At 46.9% G+C, this 16273-nt stretch overlaps 1 protein-coding gene across 1 annotated transcript; it reads left to right on the forward strand.

Moving 5' to 3' along the window:
• The first annotated feature begins 639 nt into the window (after positions 1-639).
• Positions 640-8989, forward strand: EIF3F (eukaryotic translation initiation factor 3 subunit F). Its single transcript, XM_005901956.3, has 8 exons — positions 640-1071; positions 5236-5306; positions 5544-5623; positions 6053-6190; positions 7533-7624; positions 8005-8141; positions 8260-8373; positions 8754-8989. The coding sequence occupies exons 1-8, from the start codon at positions 672-674 to the stop codon at positions 8829-8831; spliced, it is 1110 nt and encodes a 369-aa protein (XP_005902018.3). The 5' UTR covers positions 640-671; the 3' UTR covers positions 8832-8989.
• The last annotated feature ends 7284 nt before the right edge of the window (positions 8990-16273 follow it).

A 16273-nucleotide genomic window follows, 5' to 3' on the forward strand; every position in this document is an offset into this window, starting at 1 on the left:
GGGCAATTGCAAAGAGCGGGACAAGGGTGCGTGAGATAAGCTCCAGTTCCTAGTATTTTAAGTCCTCACTTTCTGAGGCTACATGACCTACATGACCCAGACTTTGCAAGGAGCAAACTGAGTTACAGAGGCAGAACGAGCAGGAGTTTATGTAAAATTTTAACTTTTCCTCTTCACTAACACATTTATAAAATACTTATTTGTCTCTCTCTACTAGAACGTAAACTTTTCAAGGACAATGGTCTTTGTTTTGCTCTCTGATATCTCCTAAAAGTGTCTGGCTCATATTCAAATTGTTTAATGAATGACACACTGTATGGACACCTTAGGATGCAGTCAAGAACAAAGCTCTTTCCTTAATGCCAATTATCCCATTGAAGTGCCAGCTGCGACCTTTGCACCGCTGTATGGCTCCATCTGGTGGCAGTGTCTCTCTCCTCCCAGGGCGGTCCCAAGTTTACTCGGAACTACTTAGCTTGAGTCTCTCTGAGTGCGCATCGGACCAAAATCAAAGAGCACAAACTCAGAGCAGGAAATTGTAGCGCTGAGAAGCGTCATCAGTAGCCAGTAAGCAGAAGCACCTAGTTCACGTGGTGCAGGTTCAGCCTATGGCGCTCCTAATGTTCTCCAACTCGCTCCCTTCCGCTCCTCGCTCCTTCTCTCTCGACAAGATGGCCACACCGGCAGTACCGGCGAGCGCGCCTCCCGCCACCCCATCCGAAGCCCCAGCTGCGGCCTCATCTCCGGCCTCGGCCCCGGTCCCGGCCCCAGCCCCAGCCTCAGCCTCGGCCCCGGCTCCATCGCCGGCTCCGGCTGCAGCTCCATCGCCGGCTCCCGCGTCATCCTCAGACCCGGCAGCAGCAGCGGCTACGACCGCGGCTCCGGGCCAGACCCCGGCCTCAGCGCCAGCCCCAGCGCAGACCCCCGCACAGTCTCTGTCAGGCCCTGCTCTCCCAGGCCCCTTCCCCGGCGGCCGCGTGGTCCGGCTGCACCCGGTCATTTTGGCCTCCATCGTGGACAGCTACGAGCGACGCAACGAGGGAGCTGCCCGAGTTATCGGGACCCTGCTGGGTGAGTGGTCAGGGGAAATTGACGTTCTCCTCTACTTCCCACCTCCTTTTATCTTGTTCCCCTCTCTTCTCACTCCCTTGTAGTTATTTGTTGAATAAGTATCGTGTGCCAAGTGACTCACTTTTTATTTTTAATCTTCACAGTAACATTTCACTTCAAGTGTTACTAGTCCCGATCGACGAAAAATGTGTTCACACCCTTACTGGGACGTCAAAAACCTTTTGACTCCCTAAACCCAGTGACCAAGTTTTTCCCCCTTAGCTACTACTGGTCTTTATTTTCCAAGTGTTAACCGAGAAGTTTTTTCTAACTAGTTGGCAACGGAGTGGGGACATCTATAGAAAGATATCCCTCTCAGCAGCTAACCAGTTTGGCAGGAACCCATTTGAATTTCAATATTCTGCTTTCTTAAACGTCTAAGCCTGATCCTCCTTTCCTCGCTGTAATACTAGTCACCAGTGAAATATAGACCCCCGTTCCCCAGTGTAGACTCTGATTCTTTGTTTGGACACAAACAATTAATACAATACAAATCTATTCTTTGTATTAACGATCACATGGAGAAATAACGTTTTTCCCTGCCATGTTCCAAATTTGAGGAATGGGTATTTTATGTTAGAGTAAAACCAAGAAACCATAAAAAGGGGTTTCTGACAATGTATTCTTTTCTCTGGGGACTTCTGGTCCCATCAAATTAATTTTCACTCCATCTTGATCACAGATATGGGGCACTTTTGTGATTCCACTTTAGTCACATTTATGATTTCTGTTTCTTAACCCTTGAACTTGTAATAGTTTCCATTGTAAAAGACAATTGGTGTATTAAGAAGAGGACAATAGTTGTAGCCAGACTTATGCAAACGTTAGGAAAGTCTCTTACCTTCAGGGACTTGCTGAAGACATCTAACTGTGCTGACACAGACTAGGTATGAAGCAGCTGTTGGTTGCTGTCCTCCACCACATCAAGCACACTCCTGACACACCCATTCTCTCTCTTATCTTTGAGAGTGTAGCATTTTATGGAAACTTCAGTTGATCCATTATCTTACAAACATTCCCATAGCTATCTCAAACCAAGCCTTTGTATTCTCTTTGCTTGTTCTCCTTTATTTTTTCCTTTAAGTTCCACTCATTTTGCAGGTTCCCAGGAAAAATTTTCACTCTGTCCTTCATCCTGCACCCCCACCCTCACCTCTACTCATAATCTCCCAAAGTGTGAAAATGTTAATCGCTCAGTCCTGTCCGACTCTTTGCGACCCCATGGACTGTATGGTAAGAAACGATACTCAATTCTCCACCCTAGGTTTGTATTTAGTTCAGTTCAGTTCAGTCGCTCAGTCATGTCCGACTCTTTGTGACCCCATGAATCGCAGCACACCAGGCCTCCCTGTCCATCACCAGCTCCCAGAGTTTACTCAGACGCATTTCCATCGAGTCGGTAATGCCATCCAGCCATCTCATCCTCAGTCGTCCCCTTCTCCTCCTGCCCCCAATCCTTCCCAACATCAGGGAAGGATTTCCAATGAGTCAACTCTTCACATGAGGTGGCCAAAGTATTGGAGTTTCGGCTTTAGCATCAGTCCTTCCAAAGAACACCCAGATCTCCTTTAGAATGGACTGGTTGGATCTCCTTGCAGTCCAAGGGACTCTCAAGAGTCTTCTCCAACACCACAGTTCAAAAGCATCAGTTCTTCAGCACTCAGCCTTCTTCACAGTTCAACTCTCACATCCATACATGACCACAGGAAAAACCATAGCCTTGACTAGACGGACCTTTGTTGGCAAAGTAATGTCTCTGCTTTTGAATATGCTAACTAGGTTGGTCATAACTTTTCTTCCAAGGAGTAAGCGTCTTTTAATTTCATGGCTGCAGTCACCATCTGCAGTGATTTTGGAGCCCCAAAAAATAAAGTCTGACACTGTTTCCACTGTTTCCCCATCTATTTGCCATGAAGTGATGGGACCGGATGCCATGATCTTCGTTTTCTGAATGTTGAGCTTTAAACCAACTTTTTCACTCTCCTCCTTCACTTTCATCAAGAGACTTTTTAGTTCCTCTTCACTTTCTGCCATAAGGGTGGTGTCATCTGCATATCTGAGGTTATTGATATTTCTCCCAGCAATCTTGATTCCAGCTTGTGTTTCTTCCAGCCCAGAGTTTCTCATGATGTACTCTGCATATAAGTTAAATAAGCAGGGTGACAATATATAGCCTTGATGTACTCCTTTTCCTATTTGGAACCAGTCTGTTGTTCCATGTCCAGTTCTAACTGTTGCTTCCTGACGTGCATACAGGTTTCTCAAGAGGCAGGTCAGGTGGTCTGGTATTCCCATCTGTTTCAGAATTTTCCACAGTTTATTGTGATCCACACAGTCAAAGGCTTTGGCATAGTCAATAAAGCAGAAATAGGTTTGTATTCAGTTCAATTCAGTTCAGTCGCTCAGTCATGTCCCGACTCTCTGCAATCCCATGAATTGCAGCACACCAGGCCTCCCTGTCCATCACCAACTCCCAGAGTTTACTCAGACTCATTTCCATGATCCACACAGTCAAATGCTTTACCATAGTCAATAAAGCAGAAATAGGTTTGTATTCAGTTCAGTTCAGTTCAGTTCAGTCGCGTCCTGACTCTCTGCGACCCCATGAATCGCAGCACACCAAGCCTCCCTGTCCATCACCAACTCCCAGAGTTTACTCAGACTCATTTCCATGATCCACACAGTCAAAGGCTTTGGCATAGTCAATAAAGCAGAAATAGATGTTTTTATTAGGTGCCCCCAAATATTACAGTGACCCAAGTTAGACCAACTGTAATCTAGATTTTCAGCTCCTCTTCCAGAATGGAATCATGGTACGATGCTAGCTGTTACAGAGGCAATGCCTACTGAAGAGTGAAGCACAGATTCTGCTTGCTAAGAACTTAGAAATTTTAAGTTAGAAAGCAATTTATGAGACGTATTCCATTTGGTTAAATTAAATCACTAGTACCTTTTATGTACCATAAAACTATTACATACTTAGAATTCAAAAGCTGATAAAATGAATGCTACTCTTAACCTTAGATTCAAGATGAAGATATACTCTTATATGCAAGTAACTGGAGTATAATGTGATAAATGCTGTAATAGAAGGGTGCCATAATGGCATGCAAATATAGAAGACTTCAGTATTTCAGAAGCTCAGAGTGGTCAAGTCTGTTGACAAGAGGTCAAATAAGATAAAGAGTATGTATGCATACTGCTAAATATAAAATAAACAACAAGAACTTACTGTATAGCATAGGGAACTATACTTAGTATTAATGGAAAAGAATCTGGAAAAGAATATGTGTGTATATACAAGTATAACTGAATCACTTTTCTGTAAACTTGTAACATTGTAAATCAACTGTACTTCAATTAAAAATAAAAAGTATAATTGGGTTTGGGGATATAGTTTCAGCCAAGAGGGCAGAAACCACAGTGAAGTGGGATTAAACAGACACTGATTGGTGGGGAGCAACATTGTAGTCTGGAAGCCTAGCAGGAGGGCCTAGTAGGTTAGAGTAAAAATGGAGCAATCCGGGGACTGGGAGTCTTAGTGAGCTCAAGAAACAATGTAGCAGGAATAAAAATATCAGAACTAGGAAAATAAAAGTTTGTGGTGTGATGTTTAGGGTTCACAGGGAGAAGTTTTCTGGATGATGGTAGGGTTAAGGTTATAACTGGGACCATATGGCTGCAGGGAGGTACAGGGGAAGCTCCCTAAAAGTGTGCTCTGAGGATGGGCTACTACATGAGTGGTCTACGTAGACACGGTTGGAATCCTCCAGGCAGCTCTCAGGTGAAATTATATTAAGGAGAAAGTCCAGAGGCCAAAAGACGAAGATCTTACAGTGAAGATCTGGAGCAGGACAGGTAGCAGGAAGTGAGGCAAAAGGAGGCCCTGGGAAGGAAGAATAGACCCTGTTTGCTGATCGTTAAAGAAGAGAGTTGGCGATAACTCTGGAGTTTCATTTCTCTGGAAAATCCAGCTTCCATTGGGGCACATGGCTGAAACTTGGGAGCTTATGAGCCCAGTTTGGATTTTTGTTGTTGTTCCTTGACTTTGAGGAGACCTCTTGAAAGCGTTTGGGGCAGTTGGAAGCCCAGGTTTTGTAACACTTGGACTATTCTCTCCCACAGGAACCGTTGACAAGCACTCAGTGGAAGTCACCAATTGCTTTTCAGTGCCACACAATGAGTCAGAAGATGAGGTGAGTGGGGATTTGAGGCCCCCATAAGGTCTATAGCTATTCATTTGCCAGGCTGTCTGTGAGGCCCTCCTACACCAAGTGTGCCATGCTCATAACTAGAACTGCAGTTCAAAGAGCTTTGTTCCATTTAGACACACTTGCCGGGCCTCTTCTCTTTGTTGGGAGTGGCCTCGTCCTCTTCACCCATTTTGCTGAGGACTTGTGGCTTCTTAGCCTTCTTCCTGCCCTTCTTATTAGGTGGCTGTTGACATGGAGTTTGCTAAGAACATGTATGAGTTGCACAAGAAAGTCTCTCCAAACGAGCTCATCCTGGGCTGGTGAGTTGGGACGGGGGTGGAATGTCTCAGTGGTTGATCGCCAGCACCTTTTGCCAGCTGACTAGCTATCGTACTTCCCCTTTTGGAGACAGGGCACTGAATGTGTGTTATCTCAAGGAGCCAGGAATTCTGTGTATTTTGCTGGCACTTCTGATCCTGTGAGGCCAGGAATACTCATTTTGAGCTGCAGCTTCTGAGTGAGTCGTTTTTGCCTCGCTGGTGACTTAGAGTTTTTCATGAGCTTTTAAGTCAGCCTTGTTTTAATTGATTTAATAAAATTATCAGCGTGCTTTTTTTTTTCCCCCTCAATGTTGTCCCTGGGGGTATAACACTACAAGGGTGTCAGGTACCCAGAGACACCCATGCCTCCATCCTGTTTAGTATTGATGTCACATGTAGACATGAGTCCACAAGTCTTCCGTTTTCCAGGTACGCTACAGGCCATGACATCACGGAGCACTCAGTGCTGATCCATGAGTACTATAGCCGAGAAGCCCCCAACCCCATTCACCTCACGGTGGACACCAGCCTCCAGAACGGCCGCATGAGCATCAAGGCCTACGTCAGGTGACCAGGGGCTTGGGCCACAAGGGCATGAAGGCTCCTTTGTTCATGCTAAGCCTGGGTGACACCCGCTTCCACCCCATGCCGGTGTCATCCTTCAGTGTGCAACTTGCTCCCTCCTAAGGAAGCCCCTGCCTCACTCTCGGCAGTTATCACTGGAGAGGTTTTACTCAGAAAGAAACTGTCCCTGAAGTTACCACTCGCTGACCCTTGCCTGCCCAGACTTCTGCTCATTGCTCATAGCCAGTTTCCAAGGGCAGCCCTTTAGGTATTTGAGCAAGCTTGTCTTTCTTGTCATCTTTTCTAGAAGTTAACTCATACACAGCTCCTACTGCCGATCCTCACATGGTGTGCTGGCCAGGATTCTTCTCCATGTTCATTGGAATTTCTGAATTGCCCTTTTGTCATTATTCCTAAAACTGTGCATAGAACACAGGGCAGTACAGATTAAAGAATGGCTGTCCTTACCTTACACATGTCTATTAATCCTGGATATAGTACAGTTTGAATGACAGTAACATTGTTCTGTTGGCACGTTGAGCTTGCAGGCAGCTGGAATGCTGGGTGATGGGGGATGTTGGGAAAGGCTGTAGTGGCATGCCAGAAAAGCGGCGGCTGTAGGAGTTGAAAGGATTATATTTTCTCCTTGGAATGACACCCTCTGTTAGTGCGTCTCTTACAACACTTAACTTTGTGCTGTTTCTGTGTCTGACGCTGAAGTGACTGGTTAACCATTATGTGGTGGGACAGAGGTGGTGCATGTCAGTTCTTACAAGCCAGTTATTGTACCACTAAACTCTAAGCTGTTGCCTGATTTCTTAGCCTTTCCAAATATTTCAGACTCCTGCAGATCCAACGAAAGTGGATAGTTGAATAAGTAAAGGCAGTCACCTTTACTGAGATTAATTATTGCACCCAGTCTAATCTTGATGGACCAGAATAGATTTTTTTTTTTCAGTGCTGATGAGTGCTTTTCGGTCCCAGAAGAGACCTGTCCTGTCACTTCTTTCTGTGGGGAAGGATGTCTAGGCACCCAGTTCCACAGGGATGTTCAGTGTCCTGTCCTCTTCACTGAGATTTCAGTGTGTGAGGTAATCCTCTGTAAAGGGTCCAGGCCCCATCCAAATGCTGAGTCCATTCTCTCAGGCCAAGAGTTTGGTGTGTGGAAAGAGCTAAGGGAAAAAAGTGGCTTGTTCTCTTTAGACGTCTGGGCTTCATCTGGTCCAACCTTCTCATATCAGATCCTTGGAAGCCATACTCTTGATATGACTGCTTTCCCAGCCGGGACCAAACATGGAAACTGTCCCCCAAAGCCATCTGTTAACCTTGACTTCTGTCTCCCCAGCACTTTAATGGGTGTTCCTGGGAGGACCATGGGGGTGATGTTCACCCCTCTGACAGTGAAATACACGTATTACGACACTGAACGCATTGGAGGTAAGTGCCCTCCCCATTTGTAGGTCCTGGACATTTTTCAAGGGAGGGGATTTCTATATAACAAGGATGGAGGACCTTGGGTGGGTTAAGAGCAACCATTGATCTAAGGTTTGTATGGGACTCGAGGAATTATTTGAGAAGTTGTTAGAGGTGGCAAATCATCAGCCCCAGAGGCTACGTGGCCATTCATATAAGACCAAAACCAGTGATTAGCATCCTGGGTGCAGGGGTTGAACTCTCTTAGAAGGAAGAAAAGCTAGTAAGGGCAGAGTCGGGGAAGTTTGGGGAAGCTGACTGAGTCCAGAAGGAGGCAGTTAGAGTTCGCTTTTCTAATGGGATGGCTGAATTCTCTGTCTCTTCTACCCCACCCGCTCCCACAGTTGACCTGATCATGAAGACCTGTTTTAGCCCCAACCGGGTGATCGGCCTCTCCAGTGACTTGCAGCAAGTGGGCGGGGCTTCCGCGCGCATCCAGGACGCCCTCAGCACAGTGCTGCAGTATGCGGAGGACGTGCTGGTGAGCACGGGAGGAGGAGGGCGTGGTCTCCACTGTGGGGCGGCAGGGGCTGCACTGGCGAAGCCACGGTCTCAGAGACAAGAATTAACTGTGCTGCATTGACTCTTTTGGTACTCAGTCTGGAAAGGTGTCAGCCGACAATACCGTGGGCCGCTTCTTGATGAGTCTGGTTAACCAAGTACCCAAAATAGTTCCCGAGGACTTCGAGACCATGCTCAACAGCAACATCAACGTGAGTGCCCTCCCTGGGCTTCTGGGAGCCTGCGCCTCAGCACATACACGTGTGAAAGGGGGTGGGGGAGGTGGCCTGGAGAGGACAGAGGAGGCAGGGCAGCACCTTTGGCCCCCTTGCAGTCCCAGCTGTGAGGAAGAAAGCACAGGTGCTCAGATTCTCCTCCTGCCGTTTCTGTGCTTCCCATGGTTCAGGTGTATCAGAGATGAGAAGGTGTTCTCAGGCATTTCCTTTTTGTCTTCCTCCTCCTCATGACCAGCCTCTCCCAGCTTTCATTTGCCCAGGACTGCCTTACCCTCAGTGTCCATCATACAGCTGGCTAGCCTTTCTGCTTACTCTCTACCCAGCCCCACACTCATCCTGGATTCCTTCTCTTCTAGGACCTGTTGATGGTGACCTATCTGGCCAACCTCACACAGTCACAAATTGCCCTCAATGAGAAGCTTGTGAACCTGTGAAGGGGCCTCAGGCAGCCCTCCTGCCACGCTGGGCCCCAGCCAAGCCCAGGACCCAGAATGGAGTGAAGGAGAAATGGTGTCTTTGTGGTCTGAGTCACACTGAGTCAATCAACTGCTTGTGACTCTAAATAAACATAGACTACCTTTTGTTAAGTGAATTCCATCTAATGTGAGTTTCCCTCTGGGTGGAAGAGAAAAGGCAGTTCTGGAGCTCACCCAGGAACTAGGAAGTGAGTACTTTGGTGGAAGCTGGTCGTGTGTGAGTGGCCTGAATCCAGCTCTGGATTTTTTTCTTGGTCCACTGTCTGCTTCATAGTTTAGTGGCCCAGTGAAATAATTGCTCTCATAAAGCAAAAATACAACATAACGGAAACATAAGGGCTGACCAGAGTCTGTCGGAGTCTATGTAAGACATGATATCTGAGCTGATGTTTTTTTTTTTTTAACCAGGAAATCCGGAAGGGGTGACTGGGACAGAGGAAGTACATGGAAAATTGCTTAACCTGTTTAGAATCTAAGAAGGCAGGAGCCAGACCACAAGGGCCCACAACCTGTGGAGGTTGGATTTTTATCCTGGAAATTGTGGGAAGGCATTGGATAATTAGATTTGGATTTCAGGAAGATTACTGGGTACTGGGTAGAGGAAGGAGGGAAAGGGAGAAAAACAGTAGGCAGAGAGAGAGGCAGAGGGTCACTGTGATTGTCAAGAGATGATGAGAGGTTCAGGCCGGGCCTTGGGGATGGTGACAGAGACTTGGGTTCAGGAGGCAGATCCAAGGAGGACCTGAAGTCTGGTTGACACTTGGATGGTGAGAGATGGGAGCAGTTTGGGATGTTGCCTGGTTTCTGATAAAGGTATAGAAGGGCTGGTGATACATGAAAACCCTGGCTGCTCGAGGGTGGCGGAAGCTGAGGATGCAGAGGTAGGGTTACAGGGTAGTTTACCAAATGGTGAAGTCTTAAATGCAAATAAATGTGACTTATTTTGTAAACTGGGGCCACACCAGATGTTTTGAGGAAAGGCTGAAGAATTCAAGTTACATGTTGGCTCATGTAATACTTATCAAATGCTAAGTGTGCTAAGCAAGAGGTCCTGGTGCCTGCTTAGAACCTGCAGAGGGGACAAAGAGCCCATCACTTTGGGAATCATAAGATGTTACAGGTCATGGAAGACTTCCAGTTAGAAAATGAAATCTAAGCTGGACTTGAAGAATGAGAAAGAGGCAGATTGAAAAAGAAAAGAAAGGAAAATAGGGTATTCTAGACAAAAAACAGTATGTGCAAAGGCTTAGAGAAAGACTGTCACTCAGCGTTGCTCTGTTGTTGCCCACCCTGGCCACAGAGTTGTTTATAAGACACGAACAGTCCTCTGTGCCTACAAGGATGCTCAATTTTTTTTTCCCTAGCCTTTGCCTATATGTGCACATTTGTTTTTTCTATGAAATGTGTTTTCACACATTCTCTTTGTATGTGGTTGTGCCTTTGCTGAAAACACTGCATTGTGTCTGGGTGTGACATCATGTGTTACTTGAGTCCTGTGATACCACACTTCCTGATTTTCTCCCAACACTCTTACACACTGGTCCTTCCTCCTCTGATATCCGCCATCCCATCCCACCCCCAACAAGCTCCATTCCCCAGGCTTCCATCTTGAGCCCTCTGCCTGGAGGAGCTGAGAGAAGCTTGGGGCTGATTACTCCCTCTGTGTTAATGATGCCTAGGCTCCAACTCTGGCTGAAATTCAGAACTGGTTTCCTGATTCCAGAAATACCATGTCTCTCACCTGGATGTCTCAGAAGCATCTTAAATTCAGCATGTTTCGTATTCAGTTGACTGTCTTCCTCCCCAGCAAATCACTTCCTCAGGGAATAACACAACCATGTATGCAGTTGTCAAAGCCCAGAAACCCTGGGTGAATCCTTAATTCCCCCACCCACCATCATGCCTCAAACAGTTCATCACAACTCAGCCATCCCTCTTGCCCTCTGTGATACAATAAGAAATAAATTTTTCCATCCACGTTCCTAGATTCCTGGCATGCAGTTCTTAAACCCTTTGGAATTTCCTAAGTAATAAGACCTATAAAGAGAGAATCTTATCCCTAACCAACTTCTTTCAACTGCACCTGAGTTTATGCTAATGGAGCGATGTTTGTATAGCATCTGGATCACCACAGGATGGGGGCTGGTTGCCAGGTAAATCAACCATGTGATTGGAGCTTAGAACATTCAGCTCAGGGAGGGGAGAGGGGCTGAAGTTTGGATCAATCAATGACCACTGATTTAATCACTTGTGACTATGTGATGAGTCCTCCATTGAAAGCCCAAAGTTTGGGGAGCTGGATTGGTGAACAGGCACGTGTCCAGCAACAAGACACATACCAGGAAGACAGGGCACATAAAGTTCACAGGGATAGGGACCTCTGCTCTAGACCCTCCAGACTTCACCCTGTGCCTCTTCATCTGCCATTGAGTCACATCCTTTAATGTCTTGTAACAAAGCAGTAATGGTAGGTAGACTTCCTGAGTTCTGTGAGCTGCTCCAGCAAGTTGACTGGATCTGAGGAGGCAGTTGTGGGAACCTCCAGTTCATAGCCAGTGGACAAGAAGCTCTGGTGTCAACCTGGACTTGTGATTGGTATCTGAAATGGAGGTGGGAGGGGAATATGGAGGGGAGGCGGTCTTGTGGGACTGAGACTTTGGCCTTAGGATCTGGTGCTGACTAGGCAGTTGATGTCAGAATTGAGTTAGGTTGGAGAACACTCAGCTGGTGTCTGGGCATCGCTTGATGTGAGGAAATCAGCTGCACTTCCGGTCATAGAAGTGTTTGATGTGGTAGTGTGGAGTAGACAGCTGACCTGTTCCCCCTCTTCCATCCATTCTCAAAGCAGCCACACTGCTCTTATAAATCCAACCAGGACAAACTGCTGATGAAGTTCATAGGTGTCTACTGCCAGGGTGAAGTCACACTTGTGCCATAGTCTGTAGGCTCAGCACGGCCTTGCCTGGCTCTTCGGCTTTGTCCATAAACTCACAGGCTGGACTCCCTTTGCTCTGCCCTCTGCCTGGAATACAGCACCTCTGGCTGGCTTAGTACTGCTGCTCTAGGTTAGTCTAGATGCTGCCTCCTCTTGGAAAGTGCTCCCATGCCATGATCCCACAACTGTCTCCTATTCAGCATCTGTCTCACCATTTTGGACTTGTCTGTTTACCCTCTGTTAGAACATAAGCTCTGTGAGGGCCAAGACTGTCTGTTCTGTTGGCTGTTAGATACCAGAAAATGTGTGTTCTCAGTAAATGTGTGTGACATGAATAAATGAATGGATGGCTTGTAAGATAATTACCTCGAGACACACTGGACATAGTAAGTTCATCAGGGGCATTGGGATCCTTTGGAGAAGGGCCAGAGGGAGGGAGCACACGAGGGAGGTCATTTGTTTAACTCGCCCTACAAGTATCGGTATTTAGTGATGTTTCCGTGTGCCAGACAGTATCAGAAGCTGGGGACACAGAAGTCGGTGAACCATGTTCTCTACCCCCTGGCCCGAGTTTCAGTCTTCAAGTGGAGAGACAAAAATAAATAGGACAAAATGGATTAATTGCTATAAAAAGATAGGAATAAGTCTTGGGAAGACAGTAGAGGGCAGGCTTAAATCTGCCTGAAAGCTAGAGAGGGACTTCAGTCTTGAAAAACACTAGGAATTGACTGGGCACAGAAGAGGAAGTGCTTTGAAGAAAGTGGGATAAAGATCAAAATATTACTCAGTTTTATAATGGTCTGTGTATAGGGAGTTGTATTTCCAAGGATGTAGCAGCCTAGAGGTAAAAATAGAGTTGCCATAAAAGCCACAACAGTTTCTGTTACCTGTCCTCTCTGGGGACACCTGCTTCCTCAGATCCTCCCAGAATCTCAAGTTCTTTGAATCAGGAGTCAATTTTTTGAAATTTCAACTAAATTTTATGAAATGTGGACAGACTAAATAATTTTGTAACGTTGGACATGTGGGTTATTTCCAGTCTTGTGCTAACATTCCTTGGTGAACAACTGTGTGCAGATATGAATATCTGGCTTTACATTTCTTTGGGGTAATCTGTGTCCTGTACTCTGTGACACATGTCACCGAGGAAGTCCACACAGCACCGCCCAGCCTTTGCAAGGGGAAGAGACCTTTGTGAGAATAAATCACAGCTTCCAATTGCCCTCTCTCCACTGTGGAGGGAGGGAGAGGCTGAGGGGACCAGAGACCATATGACCCCAGCCTCTGCCCTCTCTGAGTCGGTAATAACCATAAACCTCTCCTCCGTCAGCCCAAACCAGAGTCCTTGTGAAAAAAAAAAGTAGTTTTGGAGAGTATGGGAGGGACATGGAAATCTGCACACAGTTCCCTGTTCCTGACTCCAGCCTGCCTTCTCAATTGAGCCTGTGGGCTGCTTGGCTATAAGTAAGGCCTTGGGCTCTGCTGGAGTCCCTAGAGAGGGAATGACTTTAGAGCTTTGTCCCTGGGAAAAGCTGGACCAGGGAAGTACTGGGAGGCCTTTACAAAGAGGTCTTTGGCAAGGACCAGAAAGTTCTGGATCCTGTGAAGAACATGGCCCATAATCACTGGTGAGGGAAGCAGGCACAGGGTCTTACTGGATTCTTTGGCCAAGAAGGATTGAACAGATCCACTGAGTCCCCCCACCTCCTAAGGCGGGGAGTCTGAGGCAAGGCTTCAGCAGGGGGTGGCATCTTGTTTGGCTCTGCTCAGCCTGTTCTAGGCAGAAAGACCATTTCACCTTCCAGCATCCACAGAACTTCTAGCAATGGCCAGGCTGTGCTCCAGCAAGCCCTGCTGTGGCTGCGACTTCAGTCTTATCTGATGAAATCAGCATTTCTCCCACATACTAGCCATGGTCAGCATTGCCAGGAATGTTCAAACAGGGTCCAGCTGCTGGAACTGAGTTGCTTTTACACTCACTAATGTCTAGGAATCCATTCAAGCTCATAGAGGGCTAATAAAATCCTGCTTTGTCCCCCTTTTCCCCAGTGATGTCTCACAGAAGGGAAAACAGTTGCATTTGGTGCTGATCTAGCCTATGATTAGGTCCGTTTGTTCCATGATGGTCTGTCTGGTCCATCTTGATCCATCTTCTGCCTCATTCAGGCTGCTAGTCCTGTGCTGATGTTTCTGTCTCGTGATGATGACCATCAGTTTTGTAACAGCCTCTATGTCCATGATAACGGACCACTTAGTCCCATGAGGAACACTGCTGTAAAGCTGAGGCTTTGAGTCATGGCCACCAGAGGGTGCCCTGGCACCAACTGAAGTCTTTTGGTTGCCAGTTTACAGTTTCTGAGTAGGTTTTCCAAGGGCTGATAAAGAAAAAGCATCTTCTACTTTGGAGAGGCTAGCTTGGTACAAAATAGGTGAACAAATCTCCTGGAGATGCTTCTCTTCGTAAATCTAGGGCCCACTTTCATTCCCATCAGATTGTAATCTACAAGACCCTCTATACAAAAATCTTACAGCTTCCACTTTTCAGGAGGAACTCTCATCCAGGCCTTGATTATCAAAATGAGGTTCCTAGGGCTTTCCATCCAGGGTAATGAGTGGTACCAAAGCTCGTGAGTAGTCCCGGGCATCCTATGAAAGAGCCCAGCCTGTCAGTATGTTTAACTAGAGTTTGGGGCAGGTGGTTGAGGGGCCCTCTCCAAACTCTGGAGGTTGGAAGAAGATGGTGTGAGGCAGGGTCACATCCAAACAGTCCCAGGTAAGACTACTCAGCTGATGGGGGTGTGAGAGATGGATCGAGGTAAGGGGTAGCTGAGAAACCCCAAATTTTGACCTAAAATGCAGCTGGAGAAGGGACCTACTTGGTTTGAGTCCTCTGAAAGTAAAATGTGTGGCAAGGACTTGGGGGGGAAGGTAGCTGATGGGGAAGGCGATCTGTTTTAGAGTCCTGAGAGTTGTCATTTAAAAAGTACCACAAACTTGCTGTCTTACTCGCAGTTCTGGAGGCTGGAAGTCTGAAGTCAAGGGGGTTTATAGGGTTATGCTCCCTCTGCAGCCTCTGGAAGAGGTTCCGTCCTCGCCTTTTCCAGCTTCTGGTAGGCCCAGCTGTCCCTTGGTTTGTAGCTGCAGCACTTCAGTCTCTGCCTCTGTTGTCATACGGCATTCTCCTTGTGGCCTGTGTCCATATATCCCTCTTGTAAGGACACCAATCATACTGGATTAGGTCTTACCCTACTGACCTCATCTTAATTTGATGACATCTTCAAAGGTTCTGTTGCCAAATAAGGTCACATTTGCAGATACCAGGGCTTAGGACCTCAACATATCTTTGGGGAAGAGGAGGGCACAATCAACCAATAATATCCTCCAAGAAACAAGTGAATGGAGACAAGGAGGGGAAGAAATACAATCTATGGTGTTAAGCTGGTCATTTCCATCTCACTGAGAATTATCCTGCAGAAAGACTTGAAAGCTGGGACATTTAACCAGTTCTCCCATTGGTTGAAGAATTTCTTAGGAGATTAACTTCCTCATACTTGCAGGCTGCTTGCACAGGTGGACTGAGCATACTTTTCCAGCTAATCAGGAGAGTTTGAAGTGGGATGCAAGCACTGTGCGAAGAGCTGTCCACCACAGCTGTGCTGAAGTCAGGGAGATATGGGCTATGGCACAGGGAACCAAAAGTGTCTGTGAAGATACACCCTTTACACTGCTCAGATCTGCTCATGACCCACAAGAAGTCAGTCCACTCTGTCGTTGACTTTTTTTTTTCTTTTGGCTGTGCTACACAGCACATGGGATCTTAGTTCCCTGACCAGGGATCGAACCCACTCCCCCTATATTGGAAGCATGGAGTCTTAACCACTGGACTGTAGAATAAAGTGTAGTAAGTGTAGTTCCCCTGCTGTGGTTGCTCCTAAGCCACTATTAATATTTATCATCTCTTTCCCCACAACCCAGCTGCCAAAGGTGGTCTGATTGCTAGTCCTGAGGGTGTGAGCCTTTGGCTTTGCCGTCATCAGGTGGTGCTGGCTGTGGTTGCCTAGCCGCTGCCATCACCAGGCCTGAAAGCACCAAGAGCCCCTCCAGCACCCAGGTGTCAGATGACCCCTCCTTGACCCCATCAGACAGACTATCCTTACCTCTCTCTTCTGGACAGTCAGGGGTTGTCACGCCCTCAAATATAGCAATTCTTTTTTACCTGATGGTTCACTGGCACGGAGAGCCCCAAATGGAGAACTTTCCATGTTAACCAGTGGAAGACGTCCCCTCAAGGACCAGAACCAGTCACAGAAATGGAGAACATAGTTCCTGCAAGGACGTCCCCAGGGTGATGATGAAAGGGGTCAATTCTACTTCACCCCTTGACTGCTTGGCCCTGTGTGTTCTAACTACCAGGGACGCAGCGCTGTTTATCAGCCAGTAGCTTAATACATGTACTACATCCTGG

Source organism: Bos mutus, chromosome 15 (genome assembly GCF_027580195.1).
Source record: "Bos mutus isolate GX-2022 chromosome 15, NWIPB_WYAK_1.1, whole genome shotgun sequence".
Lineage (NCBI taxonomy): Eukaryota > Metazoa > Chordata > Mammalia > Artiodactyla > Bovidae > Bos > Bos mutus.

Excerpts from the sequence above, each read along its gene's own strand:
- EIF3F (XM_005901956.3), top strand. The coding sequence starts at position 672 with ATGGCCACACCGGCAGTACCGGCGAGCGCGCCTCCCGCCACCCCATCC. Across the intron at positions 1,072-5,235 it reads AGTTATCGGGACCCTGCTGG|GAACCGTTGACAAGCACTCA; the intron begins GTGAGTGGTCAG and ends TCTCTCCCACAG. Across the intron at positions 5,307-5,543 it reads ACAATGAGTCAGAAGATGAG|GTGGCTGTTGACATGGAGTT; the intron begins GTGAGTGGGGAT and ends CCTTCTTATTAG.